We start from the raw sequence: 14799 nt of genomic DNA, 5'->3' as shown, positions 1-14799 counted from the left end.
TAGAGGACCTAGAGGGCTATCTGAATCACCCCCATGTATGTTCCGCGATTTTTCGTATTTTCGGAGTTATGACTTTTTTTTTAATTTGTCACCTTTCGCCGAGTACGATGATTTTTTTATTTATGGTGACGTGAATTATTGCGGTAGATGCTTGATTTTTTTTGTGTGCTAAGCTGATAGATAGGCCAATTCAGTATGGTAACATTTACTATAGTTAGATCTTTGAATGGAATAAAAAAAAATTAAATGCCAAGAAAGATAAAATTACCCAGTAAGTTCACAATTTCAAGGGCCCTTAAAAAAATAAAATCACATAAAAAAATTACCGTTTGGCTTTTAAAAACTTGCTCTATCTATCAGGTAGCTACTCTGAAAATTTCATTTTATTATTCATAAGGCTTCAATCAAAAAATTTTAATCTAAATATGGTAAGTGCAACATTTTAATTTACATGACAATCAATGCAAACGAAGTAAAACCTACACAAATATTCGACCTTACTAAATATACAATATGATACAAAATAATTTGAATTCCTTAAAAATATTATTCGTTATTATAAACCCCCATAGGTAAACAACATAAAAAAACTATGATTTATTTTGTGGTAGCACATCTAAATTCGCGGGGCCTGGAAAAGCGTTAAAAAAAAGTAAAGGTGTCTGAAGTGTACTTTCATCATGAATAAAATGTGCTTCGAATCGTTTATTTTATATTTTTATTTGCACACTTGTTACATTAAATCATATCATAAAGAAATCATCCCTTACACAATATGTTTGTACAGGTCAAAATCGAAAAGATTAGGGGTTTCCATCGTTTAAATAAAAATAGTTGCAATTCATGTCAATGTCTCGAAAGCTAATATCACCTAAAGTTGTGGCCGGATTTGTTTAATTTCTAATTAAATTTTGTGAAAATATTGCTATAAAGGTGTCTTTGCCCAATATTTGCAAGTTTAATCTATTCTATTACATTTATGAAATGAAAAATATGAAAATCGTCTTCTGTGCATTATTTAAAACCCACTAAAACTTAATTTTAGTCGAATTTCGATTTACTGGCATGGATCAATAGAAAAAAAAATCTATGTAGCTTAATGCAGCGTTTCCACGAGAGTTGTGCGAGGAATATGTTTTTCATCAACCAATAGAAACGCTTCATTTACCCATCCTCGCAGAAGCACATCTCTGGTAGAAACAGCTCAGCGAAGCGAGGTTTTTGTAGATACAAAACAAAAGAAGGATGTGTGCGAGGGATGTGGTTTGCGAGGATGTGTGTACTCAGGCCAAAAAGTTTGTTACTAGGTATTGGCTCTGTAAACGACATCAGCGCCACCTATCGTCCGCAACTTTGCTGGCTCTGAGGCTGCGTTTTGAAATTTCATCGCGACATTGTGACAAAAATCAAACCTATCACGTATTAATTTATATAATTTATAATACAAAATTACTGTGATACCACCGTGGTTTGGGTGAACAAAGGGTTGTGAATTCATTTCAGTTCATTAAAGTTGAATGAGGTAAGTAAAATTTATTCAAACGGTGTGATTTATTTTGGTTATGCCAGGGCTTGTTTACTTCATGTTTAGTTTTACTTTTACTGTAAAACAAAAAGATAAAGCTACTTTAATGGTTTCTTCAAATAATAGTGCACATATATAATTTTTCTTGTATCGCTAGTAATAAATTAAATATCTTTTTCAGATCAAAATGAGTATCATTTTGAAGACTGGTTTTGTAAGTTCACTCAATAGGTACTTAAAGGAAAATTGTTGGTGTCTGCTGGACATGTCCGGGATGTAGAGGAATTAAGAACAAAACTGGGACAGTGTTCAATAATTCAAGCTCGCACCATAAGACAAACAACTATTACTAAAATTAGGTAGTTATTTAAGGCTAAACAAATTTCTTTGTTAATGACAGATTCATATGAGTATGACAGAGCCTGCATTATTTCTACTTTTGACCACTATGAGCGCTGCGATGCGATAGATTTCATTACCCACCTAGTACTTCGCACCCAGCTAATAGAGAAAAAGAGTGGCAACTCTATGGCCAAATACGCATCTTCTATAGTAACAGGCGCCTACACGTTCTACACGAACAGCGCCTCTAGCGGAACGTTTGCGATGTTCGTGTTTCCATACAAATTGAGATTTTAACGCGAACGCGATCGAGACGTATTTTGTAACCGAAAACTTACACTAAGGGCACTAGTGGCCGGAGGATGAACTGAATCTATCACATCACGCACACGCACGCACCTATTAGGCAAAGTTCTGCGCAGGGCGCGACACTACTCCATTTAATTTAAAATTTGAATTAACGGTCATATTGTAACACATGTTTCTCGGTATTTCGAACACAAATGGACTAAAAATACATTTTATTAGCGGTATTTACTATGTTTTTATTACAGAAGTTAACACAATTTCAAATAGTTTCGTTGCTTAACTTAAAAACGTGTGCAAATTTTACCGTTAAGTTTCAAATGTTACAATAAATGGAGTATAGCACAAACCGCAAAGAAACCGCCATGACAACGTTAGTTCTCTTTATATTTTGTCGCCATGACGGATCATGGCCAAAGAGTAGAAATCATGACATATTTATGAGTAACAAATTAAATCATATTTACATCGATAGTAGCGACAGAGCTATATTTCTAAAAATGTAATTGAAATAATATGATATTACTGCATCCTACGGACATTTAAGATACTCAAAAAACATAAACCATACACATATGGTATGTGCTAGTGCTGCACTCTGACGGGATAAAATTGCAGTAATATTCCCTACTGACACCATATTGACCTAGTCCAAATATTTGAATCCTGACCTACCGTAGAACGTTCTCACAGTAGTAAGTGTCATAATGAATTCCCTTGTCAAGCAATGCGATGTCACTATGACTTTTTCTACGAATAGGTTCCACAGTGGGTCACGATTCAGCTGGTTCGAGTGTACTATGGGTACTAGAGAATGGATAAACATACTAACCAGAGAACAAACATTCGTTAATATCTGACCCGACCGGGGATCGAACCCGGGACGTTTAAAAGAAAGAAAGAATAAATTTATTTGTTAAAATTCGGCATAAGAAAAATAAATTTCAACTAAAAAAAATAAGAAAACCTTACATAATCTTATATTATTATGTAGGGTCAAGTGTCCAACAATGAAATTCGCACGATGCCCGATTTCAGATTCGCAGAATGCCAGATTCGCATAGTACCAGATTCGCAGAACGCCAGATTCGTAGAATGCCAGATTAGCACAATCATCAACCCGGCCTATAAACGTCCCACTGCTGGGCACACCGGGGGCGTATGCGTGTACTAACTATACAAGGTGTTAAATAAATAACTGAAAAGCTCAGAACCAGTTAGTTATAATTCATCAAAGCAGACACCCCAAAAATATATTTCCATTTTAAGTTTAGTTGATTTTGTAATATCATAACCGCCAATCGCGCGCACTTGAAATAACACCTTAATTTTCGTGACATAAGGTTGCATGAAACGAAAATTGAAATGTTCTTAAGTACATTATGTGTTTTTGATTTGGATTAGTAGACGCGCGCACTTGTAACTTAGCGGTGGGGCATTTTTGCGACTTGAATTTGTAGGTGACAGTGTATCTAGGATATTCTAAATGGATGCAGTAAATAGGTAATTGTCATGTGCTCTGTCATGGATATATTTTTCGCTCTTGATAACGAGTTTCAGCAAAACGAATAATTGAATATTATTGAGGATATCCAGGTGGGTTTTATTGAGAATACTCGTATAGGTATCATACTTTACATAATTGTAAACACATGTGATAGACTAAGTATGTATGTTGTACTTACCATTTTATCGATAAATAAATGTTTTGCACCTACGAGATTCGTCATTTTTGATGACGCTACAGTGCTTGGCGTGTGACTGATCACTTCATCCAAATATGAAATGTTCGTTTAAAGGGTTAAATAAAATACCCTTATGTGATTTGAGGAGAATTATTGTAGACTTCAATACGACTCCTATCTGTGTGACTGGTTTCTTATTTTCTTACCTCCCCTCTGTCACATTTTCATACTAAGCTTGTTACAAAGGGCCAACGCTAGCTGGCGCGGGTATACAGACAGAGCAGGCGCACGACTCCGGGCGCGGGTACAGCAGGGCTACTACGAAACTCGAAGTTCGTATCGTACCGTCCCTCTCGCTCTCGTATTAAAGTTTATTATGTGTCAGAGGGACCGCACGACACGAACTTCGAGTTTGAGTTTCGTAGTAGCCCTGCAGGGGAAATCCGTCGCACGCGACGCGTGCAGTTAGCGCTGCTCATATTATTTTTCATTAGGCGTCCACCCGCTCCGTGCAAACCGCGTCAGCTAGCGTAGGCCCTAAAGAACTTAGTAGTATAATGAATGATTGACACATATTGATAACCATATATATGTTTATAATTGTATACACTTATGATATTGATTATTTACTTCTAGCTATAAATTAGAACACATTAAACACATACCTTTCTGACAAATTCACGCTACTGTTCTCAAGTTTCTTGCTCTTGATCCTAGCCGCCTTAATGGTCAAGCTTTACCTCCAAAATATTAGTTTTACCCACAGCTCTGTCATCTTATAATTAGTTATTTTTAAAAGCTAATAGACGGCGATATTGTAGCGTTGTAACACACTTCACAGCTTACTTTTAACGGGCTGTACTTTGATAACATCGTCGTCGTAATTTATCAGTCATTCCTTCTTCACTTCCTCTATTTCAGGTTTTACTTCTGTAGCTTCCAGTATTATAGTGCCAGAAGGTTGGTTAGGCGCATCCAATCTCAATTTGGATCTGGACTTTTCTCTCGATGTTTCTAAATCGTTTTCCGCGTCTGTAGTGAAGCAGTCATCTTCAGATATTATGTTTATATCAGAGGCAGTAAGATTTTCTCTAAACGGCGGGGGCGCTTTATTAATGGTATTTACAACTGGTTCCGAATATGACAAACGTTCCTCGGATGCTACTTCATTCGTTTTGATTGTCTCGCCGCTGATACGCCATTCATCCACCATCAAAAGATGCTTGCTCAAATCCCAGCCTTAAATTAAAGAAGCCGCAATTAAGTAGGTTTTTTATTATTGAATGTATTATTCAGTATTATACAGCTGCAAAAGTATAGCTCTCAAGGGCACAGACCAGACAGACCTCAGAGACAATCCGTTCCACAGCGATGCATAACATAGGCGGCCGCTTCGTAATTTTGAAACATATTTGAGTAGGTACAATGGCATTCTAAATAGTAGCTTGTATCCAATGGCGTATCTAGGGGAATTTCGAATCGGTAGCCCAACATGCTGGGGTACTTGTATCTTGTATGTAAAGCAACTAATGGTCGAGTAGCTATGTAATCGCTCTAGCTTATATATGGTTTGTAGAGGTTAATACTTAAGTAAAATTTAATAACCATACCTGTATGCAGCATGCCAGCTCTCGTGATGTACCACTCTTTGTTGACGATTTTATCGACGTATCTCATAAGTTCTATCGAAGGCGCGTACGAAAAGCGGCTAATATTGTTAACACTCTCAACGGGCTCGCGACTCCACTCCGCCGATTGCAACATGTGGCACACTAGTGCAAATGGTCTGGGATCAGTGCTGTTCTGGTTAATATGCTGAAAATATTAAGCATAATTAAGGAATGATTTTAGTCGCTTGTTATATGATGGTGCTTATTCTATAGTCCATTCAGGATAACATTGTAGAAGGTCACAGAAGACGGGGTTCTACACATTTTTTGTGAAATCCTAATAATGATGATGATGAATAAAAGAAGTAATAAGATGAAGTCGAAATTTTGTTTAGTTTGTAAGTAGATTAATTAATACGTAATGTACTTACAAAATAACACAATATTAATACGTTATTTGCTACATAATATTAATTCGATTTATATTTATACATAATTTAATAACTGTTTCGTGGACTCATCCGGTTTTCCCTGTTTAAAAATATTCTACTCGTAGTTACTGCTATGAAGCTCAACCTTTTTTCAATTCCAAATTTCATCAAATTTGGTGCAGTGCTTTAGTTGTGAAAACTTAACTATTCGTATCTGATTAAAGGTCATCACATTTTGATCCAAAGTGGCGATTAAAAACTATAAATAATGTACGAAATTTTTCATTAGTAAACAACATTATAAAAGTTCCGTTTCATGCAGAATGTTCTTTACCTCTGCCTCTTTAGGTATTTTATAGGAAGACGTTTCTGTTTTTAACGAAATAGGAAAAGTTTTTTTTATTGTTTTTAAGTTATGATATGAAAAATAGCAAAGTAAGTCTCACTAATATTAATTACTAGCTTAAGCCCGCGACTTCGTCTGCGCGGATTTAGGTTATCGCGGTGGCGCCCTCTACCGGAATAAAAGGTATCGTATGTTGATCCTTGGGGTTCAAAAAACCTATATACCAAATTTCATCAAAATCGGGTCAGTGGTTTCGACGTGAAAGCGTAACAGACAGACAGACAGACAGACAGAGTTACTTTCGCATTTATAATATTAGTAGGGATAATTGCGAAAGTTTGTATGTCTGTATGTTTTTTGCAACCTGCTTCACGTCTTAACCGCTGAACCGATTTAGGTGAAATTGGGTAGGTATACAGATAGTACAAGTCCTGGGGAAGTACATAGAATAGTTTTTATCCCGAAAAAATGCATAGTTCCCGCGGGATAGCAATAAACGGATTCTACGTGAAAGAAGTCGCGGGAAACAGTTAATGAATAATTGAAAGTAATATTGACGTCTTCGATATTTTAATTAGAGTTAAGTTTAGACCGTATATTACAAAAATGCAATTTTTTAAATAACTTTCTAAAGCGTGCATTATAAGGAACCAATTTTCCTTCTGCCCATTCCTATATTGAACAGACTGTAAGCTTCTAGATAATTACGCCGGCATACTATAAGCATAAAGAAGTGAAGAAGAGAATCATACCAAACTTAAATTCATAAACAACAGTTAAGGTTAATAGTAGTTTAGTTTTATTGATGTACCTATTAACAACAAACAAAACCGAATGTGATCACTAGGAGAGAAGTATCGGTGTGCGAGTTTACCGATACGAAAATTAACTGTTTTGCCTTAAAAAATCCACAGGACTACTTATAACAGTAGGTAAAGAAGCGCCTTACAGAATATTCGTCGTTGATGGCACATGTCACAATGGAGAGCAGTACAGCATGGAAGTAGGCGCACAGTATATCATCCGTAGTAGCCATTTCTTTGATCAGGACCAACATTTTCCGCATCGACAAGTCCGGGAGAAGAATATAGTTACGTTCATTGTAAACATCTTTAATGTTCCTTAAATGCATCGCTTGAGGATTTTCTTTTATTATGTTCCTTATTGAAGCTCCTAATGTTATTTGAAATCCAGCTATTTTCAAATCTGTAAGTTTTTTTAACACAATATTATAAAAAGGTTTTTTAAAATGTTTAATCAATAATATTCAGTTCTTTTGCTTACCTAATAAATTTGGTCCTAATTGATAAAATATAATTGGTTCGTTCTGATTTATTTCACACGGTGTTGCGATAACTTCTTTCCTTATATACATATCGATAACTTGCAAAAATCTAGGTTCATTAATCGTTTTTAAGCACACTGCTCGCACCGCAAAATAGTTGAATGTTATATGAAGTATCATCATCACAATAAATATGATGATGGAATTTCTGAAAAAAATAATGTAATTATAAAAAAATATACGAACCAAATGGTGTTTTTAGATGATATTATTATGCTTGTTCCTGTAGCAATCAAAGTATTCTCATTTCACCGATAGCCATTCGCTTTTGTAGCTTATTTATCACACATAAATCATCCTCCATCATCATGTGGAAGAGAAATAGCTACTCTTTATTCGGCATGAAGATGATCGAAAGTGCTCACCAATGATTATTAAACGAAATTGAAGATGGTAAGTATTTTTTTTTGATTATTTATACCCAAATAATGTAATGATCAGTAGTGCCGCCAGAGAAGCAATTAGATTGACTGCAGTTTCTTGAGCCGCATCCTTTGCTGCTACGTCCGCTAAATTGCCTCTCACAGCGTGATGTTGTGTCATAGCTACACGAGTTGCACCTCCTGTGAAATAGTTTAAAATCTGATTAAGGACTGTTAAAATCAGAAGTATTAAACAGCAGTGAGTAGGCAGAAGAAATAATGAAAGTTTGTAACATATACTCAGCGGCACAAAATTTGGCCCACTACATACAAAATTACTTACCAGTTAACATTATCACTTCATTAATTTGAGGGCTTGATTTTTTTGCCGCTCAGTATAATTATAGAAATACATATGAATGATAGAAATACAATAGTTTTTATTATACTTATGCGAAAATATGCGCTTGATATTAGTGCCAAAATTGTATAAAAAAATATTTTTACAAACGTATTTGTACAAAGTTCAATTATACACTTACCTGCCACTCCCACAATAGCTTTCATTACAGTGCTGACACACAGAGCAAATGTGGTGTAATTCTTAAACAATGGTAAGGCAATTTCTATACACATTGCTGCATCATTTAATGTATCTGCATAGAGCCTCCATTTTTTACTGTATGCATCAAGATAAGTACTAAAAAGCAAGACAAAATGACTTAGTTGAAAATTTTTGTTAGTAGGGATAAAGCAAACATTAAATTGAGTGTGAGTTTGAAACAATAAATATAAATATTAAATAAATATCATGGGACACTTGACACCAATTGACCTAGTCCCAAACTAACTACTAGTGTACTATGGATACTAGACAACGGATAAACATACTTATGCATATAGATAAATACATACTTAAATACATATTAAACATCCAAGACCCGAGAAAAACATTCGTATTATTCATACAAATATCTGCCCTGGCCGGGATTCGAACCCGGGACCTTAAGCTTGGTAGTCAGGTTCTCTAACCACTTAGCCATCCGGTCGTAAAAATGAAGAACGCAACAGACGTACAACTGTCTAGCCACAGGGTCATAGGGCGGCAAAACTTGGGATTATTAAATTAAAGTTGGGAACCCTTAATTAACTGGATCTATGCATAAACTACTCCAAGTTTACACATTTTGGCTATATATTTGCCATAGGTCTAAGTCAGACTAGGTATGAAATCTACCTGCTAGGTCCTATGTGCCAAATTGCTACAGAAAATTGGTTGTAGGTACTAAGCACCATGCATTCTTGCCGCATAGAGATAATTGAATTGTTCTATAATTTTGCCAATTTTGAGAAGTGAAAGCATGCTCTATGAAACTCTAGTGGCTAGTATAGCTGCAAAACATAAGCTAGGTCCTGGCCCATCATACCAAATCAGATCAGTAAAGCAGAGGTAGGACTTGCTTGATAGTGTAAGTTTACCCGTGGCTAAATGCAAAAAGTATCCTCCCTATGTGTCCACAACCATCTTTAATGACCCACGTAATGGTTGCTGCAAGAGGTGTTGCGCTTGTGTCTCCAACCCCAACTCCTCTCAGTACCTCCTGAGTTGCCAGAATACCTATGAAATAATTAATGTTTCAGTTAACCAGTAGCCATGTGCAGATGTTGATCCAGGCCTTTGTACCACAAATGTTACAATTCTACATCATTGCCACTTTTTGTATAAGAAAGTTAACAGTTATGTTGATTTGTAGCACTTGTAATTTTTGTGTTACAGGGGCCTACTGTAAGGATAATATATTAATGATCTAGTTAATGTTAAACTGGTGCAAAAGGAGTATTAAAACCACATATTGGTTAGATGAGGGCTTCCCTAGTATCACAGTTTGGTAAGGTCCGACCGAGACTGCTTTTTTATACTCGGCCGAGACCGAGACCGAGAAAAAAATATATTCTCGGCCGAGACCGAGACACAAAAAATAAGTGCTTTTTTCTACATTATCATTTTTTTATCTAAAAAAAACCGGCCAAGAGCGTGCCGGACACGCCCAAGATAGGGTTCCGTAGCCATTTCGAAAAAATCATGTAATATTTTTCTAAGAATTTACTTGTGTACAGAATCTTCCAAATTTAGGTATATTTTATACCTTAGGCTGCTATTTACTCCTTAACTACTAATAGCTCTCAAGCAATCTTAGCCGTTATAATTTTCCCTGTAAATTTAATATCGTTACTATACTTAGTGCCAAAAGTCCTAGTACTAAAATTAGACATTGTAATAAGAACCACGGCACGCGTCATCGTGAATGACTCTACTTTTACCATCCTGAATTTTTCAAATTTTTCCATCCAACAGTTAAAATTTTAAGTTGAATATTTCGCAAACAGATCTGAATCGAAAAATCGTCCTGGCGACCCCCGCAATGGTTTTAAAATACCTATCCAACCGTACCTCACACTATAGTGATAGTCGAGAAAAAAAAAATCACCCCCACTTTACGTCTATGGGACGTCTATGGGATGGGGTACCCTAAAAAAATATTTTTTTATTTAACCACTGTCAGCGTGACTAATATGTAAGTATATTCATGCCAAATTACAGCTCTCTAGTACTAACGGTCTCTGAGCTTAGCCGCGGACAAACAGACGGACAGACATGGCAAAATTATAAGGATTCCTAGTTGACTATGGAACCCAAAAAATACTCGTTATGAATGAAAAAAAAAGAGTTTTATTATGGATTAATTAAACGTACCACCGGGTCCTACAAACAAACTTAATTATCACGTAAATCAAACTACAGTATTACCAATAATAATCGTTATCGAAAAGAAAAGAACGAGGTGTCGCTTGTTACTCTAGTAAGCAAGTAGGTACCATACACGCGAGCCCGGGCGGGGCGACCAATCAAAATCCCAAAGAAAGCTCATGCCACCGCGCTCACCGCGGTAAACCGCGCGCCAATATCTAAATTCAGTGCCGTCGCGGAGTCTCGGTCGCGGCCGAGAATCTCGGCTGTTTTGGACCGAGACCGAGATCTCGGCCCGATTTTTGGCCGAGATTTGTCGAAACCGAGAGCGAGACCGAGATCTCGGTCGGACCTTACAGTTTGGTAACTCCTGGAAAGAAACAAAAATGTTTTTTTTTTTATGATCCCAAGAGTCCCAACTGTACCACCACCAAACTAAAAAAAAACAATAATATATAACTAATAAAAGGATAATTCACATCATATGATGATTGATAACACCATTGTCACTGAAAAAGGGTCTCCACTCAGCATGTGTTGCCACAGTGGGTGCAGCAACACTGATTTTCTGCAGAGCCCAAATTTCAGCTACACAACAGCTCTACTTTAATATAATAATAATTGAGTATTAAAATATTACCCACACAAGCTAAGACTAAGCCTGTTTTAACCAAGTGAAGGGCACAAAGAAAGAGGTATGGTCCTAAATAAAATAACATTTTATATGTAATACCATACTACACTACATTACTAGGTACTACATTATTCCATTCCGTTCCATTGATGGAACTAGTTAAGACTTTTTTTTTCCAGTAGTTAGTAGGTATTTAGTATTTAGTATTTATTTATTTGGCAAAAAACATAAAATACATAAGGCCTTATTCTAATAAGTTACATTCAACAAAGAGGGTTTCCTTAATGGAACTAGTTGGACTTTTTTTCCCAGTAGTCACATTCAACAAAGAGGGTTTCCTTAATTGAACTAGTTGGCCTTTTTTTAGAAGGTATTGAATAGCAATAACTAGCACAAGCATTATGGACACGTTGCAGAAGAGACTTGGAACGAGTAAGCAGCTCCCTATTCAATGTTAACATACTTAGATATGTATATTAGATAACAATATTATCCATAATTTTTACTGAATAGGCTAATATTGACAAATAAGATTGTTTATTTATTATTTACCTGTGATGGTACTGCAAAACGCTTGTGCCGTGTCCCATATTTGGTATGGCAGGTAATCTTTACTCACACTATCTGGGTAACCTTGTGGTAAAAATATTCTGGTAAACCATCCAGTAATGTTACTGAGCTTGTGTTGTTCATCCAATATAACAATGTTTCCTTGTTCTGAAAACATCAACCAGTACTACATTGTTAATTTATTGGTTTTCTGGGTTCTATACATTATAGTGACTAAACAGAACCCTTATGCTCAATTATTGGGGTCACAGCAAATTTGCTCTGACTGGACAGAATAAGATGAAATTTACATTTATGTTGCAAAAACATGAATGCCATGCAAATAAATGAATTTGAATGTGAAGGCAATTTTAAAAGTAAATGTAGTGTAAAAATTAAATTAAATAATTTATGTGATAGGTAGCTAGGTAGCGAAAGGTCCTGGGGCGAAAAAATAAACTAGGGCCCCAACAAAACTATTTAAAATCTTTTGTTCCCTATTTGTTGTGTTCTGAATTCGACATACTCCAGATTTGTCATTTATAGTATGTAAGTCAGAGTCCGAGGGGCCCCCTGAGCTTGGGGGCCCCGAGGCACTGCCCTGTCTAGCCCACCGGTAGCTACGCCACTGGTGATAGATATGCCAATCAAAAGGTCTGATTGCAGGTGCATACTTTTCAAGTTTTTTAGAAAATAGATGAGAATAAATAATTAATTACCTACTAATAGATAAAAAATAACAAGAAAACTTATGACAAATGTGCGGTTTAAATATGGGGACATAATAAAAAAACGGTTATTAAAATAGTTTATCATACTGAACCCTTTCCATGTGTTTGACTTGACACACACTTGTCTGATTTTTTATTCAATACTACGTAGGCAATAATGTAAGGTATGAATGCGTTATGTACCGAGAATCTAAAAAATTCAAGTAGTTAAGTAAGACAGTAAAACATGTTGTGGCATAGTTATTTACTAATTTAAATGCCAAAAATATACAAGTAGTTTGTAACCAGAAAATCACAAGCATAGGTATTTTAAAAGTAGGTATTGTAAAAGTTGGATGTGTTTCCACTACAAATCTTTAAGAAAATCAAAATAATACTATCTTTTACCTTTTTCTGACGACGTGGCTAATATATTTTTGCTACACATATACACGAGAATTTGATTAGATTAAACTAAAATAATAAAAACATTTCACTACCTACCTGGAGGCTTAACGTAAAATCGTTCTCGAGGAGATGAACCATACTTTTCCTTTAATATAACATCTCCTTCGTGGATTGTGTACATCGTTAAAATCTACCTTTACATTTATAAAATGTTTGTGAATTATAACAAACTGTTATTTACTCAATTATTTGTCACCAACGCTTTGAAAAACAAAGAAAGTTTAAACAATACAATTCGCGTTAATACAACACCTATAATTAATTATTTACTTCTTATTGTTTTTTCCCTATTCTATTGGGCCAAATGAAAAGAAATTAGACAGATGTCAGGTTTTTTTTTTTTAGATTTTATGGCTTGGCTTCAGAGACCTTTAAGCCACGTCAAATGTCAGATGAAGTTGAAAATGTTGCCAGACGGGAGAATAAAATTACTTATGAAAGTTTATCGAGGTACATACTGACCAACTTATCTGTGAAACAAAAAGTTTTAATATCGTTGGCACAAAGTGTACTTATTGCTTGGTCTGATTCATAGATAAGCTGGTCACTGTAACCCGTGACCCCGTGACATAGCACTTTGCATTTGCCGGAATTTGATTTTGATTTATATTGCTGCTTTTAGAGTAGTTAGAACATGGCTCATGCTTTACTGCCAAGACCCGCTGGCCCTATACTACGAAGTGTAAAATTCAAACTTCGTATCTTGCCGTCCCGCTGACGCATATATTATTCAACATGAGAGAGTGAGAGAGACGATACGATAAGAAGTTCGATTTTTATAGTGGCCCCCCTGGTCCAAAACCACCGAAAACGCAGGGCATGTTAACGTTATCAAAACACATTATAAGTAACGTTACGTAACGGTAATATCGTAAAAATACCTTGTACCGGTATTATATTATAACGTTACTTGATAAATTAACATTATTGTAATGTTACCCAATTAACGTTACTTGATAACGGTAAATTTATTTACATAGTAGCTAATAGTAGGGCTTCTTAACGTTACCCAATTCACATTATTATTATTATTATGCTCTTTATTTTTCTTTCATTCTTAGGTTTAAGTTTTTATAATAGTTATAAAAAGTAAAATACAGAAAAGTACATACAAAATAAAAATATTATAAAAACCTAACCTAGTTTGCCGCCGGTAACGGGGCAGGGCCCAAGCTACCGGTGGTCAGGGCCGCAGAGTGAGGAACCTCCGGACGATGCGTGCCGTGTCCAGAAGTACCGCCTTCTGTATCTGGCCCTTGATCCAGCCATCTAGCGAGAGTCTCTTGAGCTGTTGGTCGAGACTCTTCGCTATTAGACCGTTTGCCGAAACGACTATCGGGACAATGATCGTCGAGTCAACATCCCTCATAGCAGTCACCTCGTGAGCCAAGTTAAGGTTCTTGCTGAGTTTGTCCTTCTCGGCCTTCACGAGGGTCTCGTCATGTGGGATGGTGATGTCGACGAGCACTGCCTGGCTTATTGGCTACAATAGTCCTGTCCGTGATGACAGATCGATCCCAATAGAGCGTGGCACGACCATTTTCGAGAACTGGCGCAGGGACATACCTATAATACGGCACCTCAGAGTCTACAAGGCCGTATCGAAGAGCAAGTTGCTGGTGGATAATCCTGGCTACTAAGTTATGTCTGTGCAAATACTCACCGTTAGCGAGATGAGAACAACCGGAGATAATATGCCTGAGTGACTCCCCAAGACGGCGGCATGCCCGACAAATG

The 14799-nt window shown here is 36.2% G+C and overlaps 1 protein-coding gene across 1 annotated transcript; it reads right to left on the bottom strand.

The window, feature by feature from the left end:
• Nucleotides 1-699: 699 nt before the first annotated feature.
• Nucleotides 700-13388, bottom strand: LOC141435712 (RUS family member 1). Its single transcript, XM_074098462.1, has 9 exons — nt 13099-13388; nt 11888-12052; nt 9432-9570; nt 8495-8652; nt 8012-8153; nt 7530-7738; nt 7195-7451; nt 5469-5673; nt 700-5097 (listed from the first exon to the last, which is right to left on the bottom strand). Exons 1-9 carry the CDS (start codon nt 13181-13183, stop codon nt 4751-4753), a joined length of 1707 nt encoding a protein of 568 aa, XP_073954563.1. The 5' UTR covers nt 13184-13388; the 3' UTR covers nt 700-4750.
• Nucleotides 13389-14799: the final 1411 nt, after the last annotated feature.

This window comes from Choristoneura fumiferana, chromosome Z, assembly GCF_025370935.1.
Source record: "Choristoneura fumiferana chromosome Z, NRCan_CFum_1, whole genome shotgun sequence".
Lineage (NCBI taxonomy): Eukaryota > Metazoa > Arthropoda > Insecta > Lepidoptera > Tortricidae > Choristoneura > Choristoneura fumiferana.
Note: the sequence above shows the minus strand (reverse complement) of the source record. Positions and strands in the feature narration are given on the sequence as shown.

Bases quoted from the DNA above. Each gene is read 5' to 3' on its own strand.
- LOC141435712 (XM_074098462.1), bottom strand. From the start codon at position 13,183: ATGTACACAATCCACGAAGGAGATGTTATATTAAAGGAAAAGTATGGT. The intron at 12,053-13,098 runs GTAGGTAGTGAA...TGATGTTTTCAG, and splicing joins ATTTTACGTTAAGCCTCCAG to AACAAGGAAACATTGTTATA. The intron at 9,571-11,887 runs GTAAATAATAAA...ATTATTTCATAG, and splicing joins GTTTTGCAGTACCATCACAG to GTATTCTGGCAACTCAGGAG.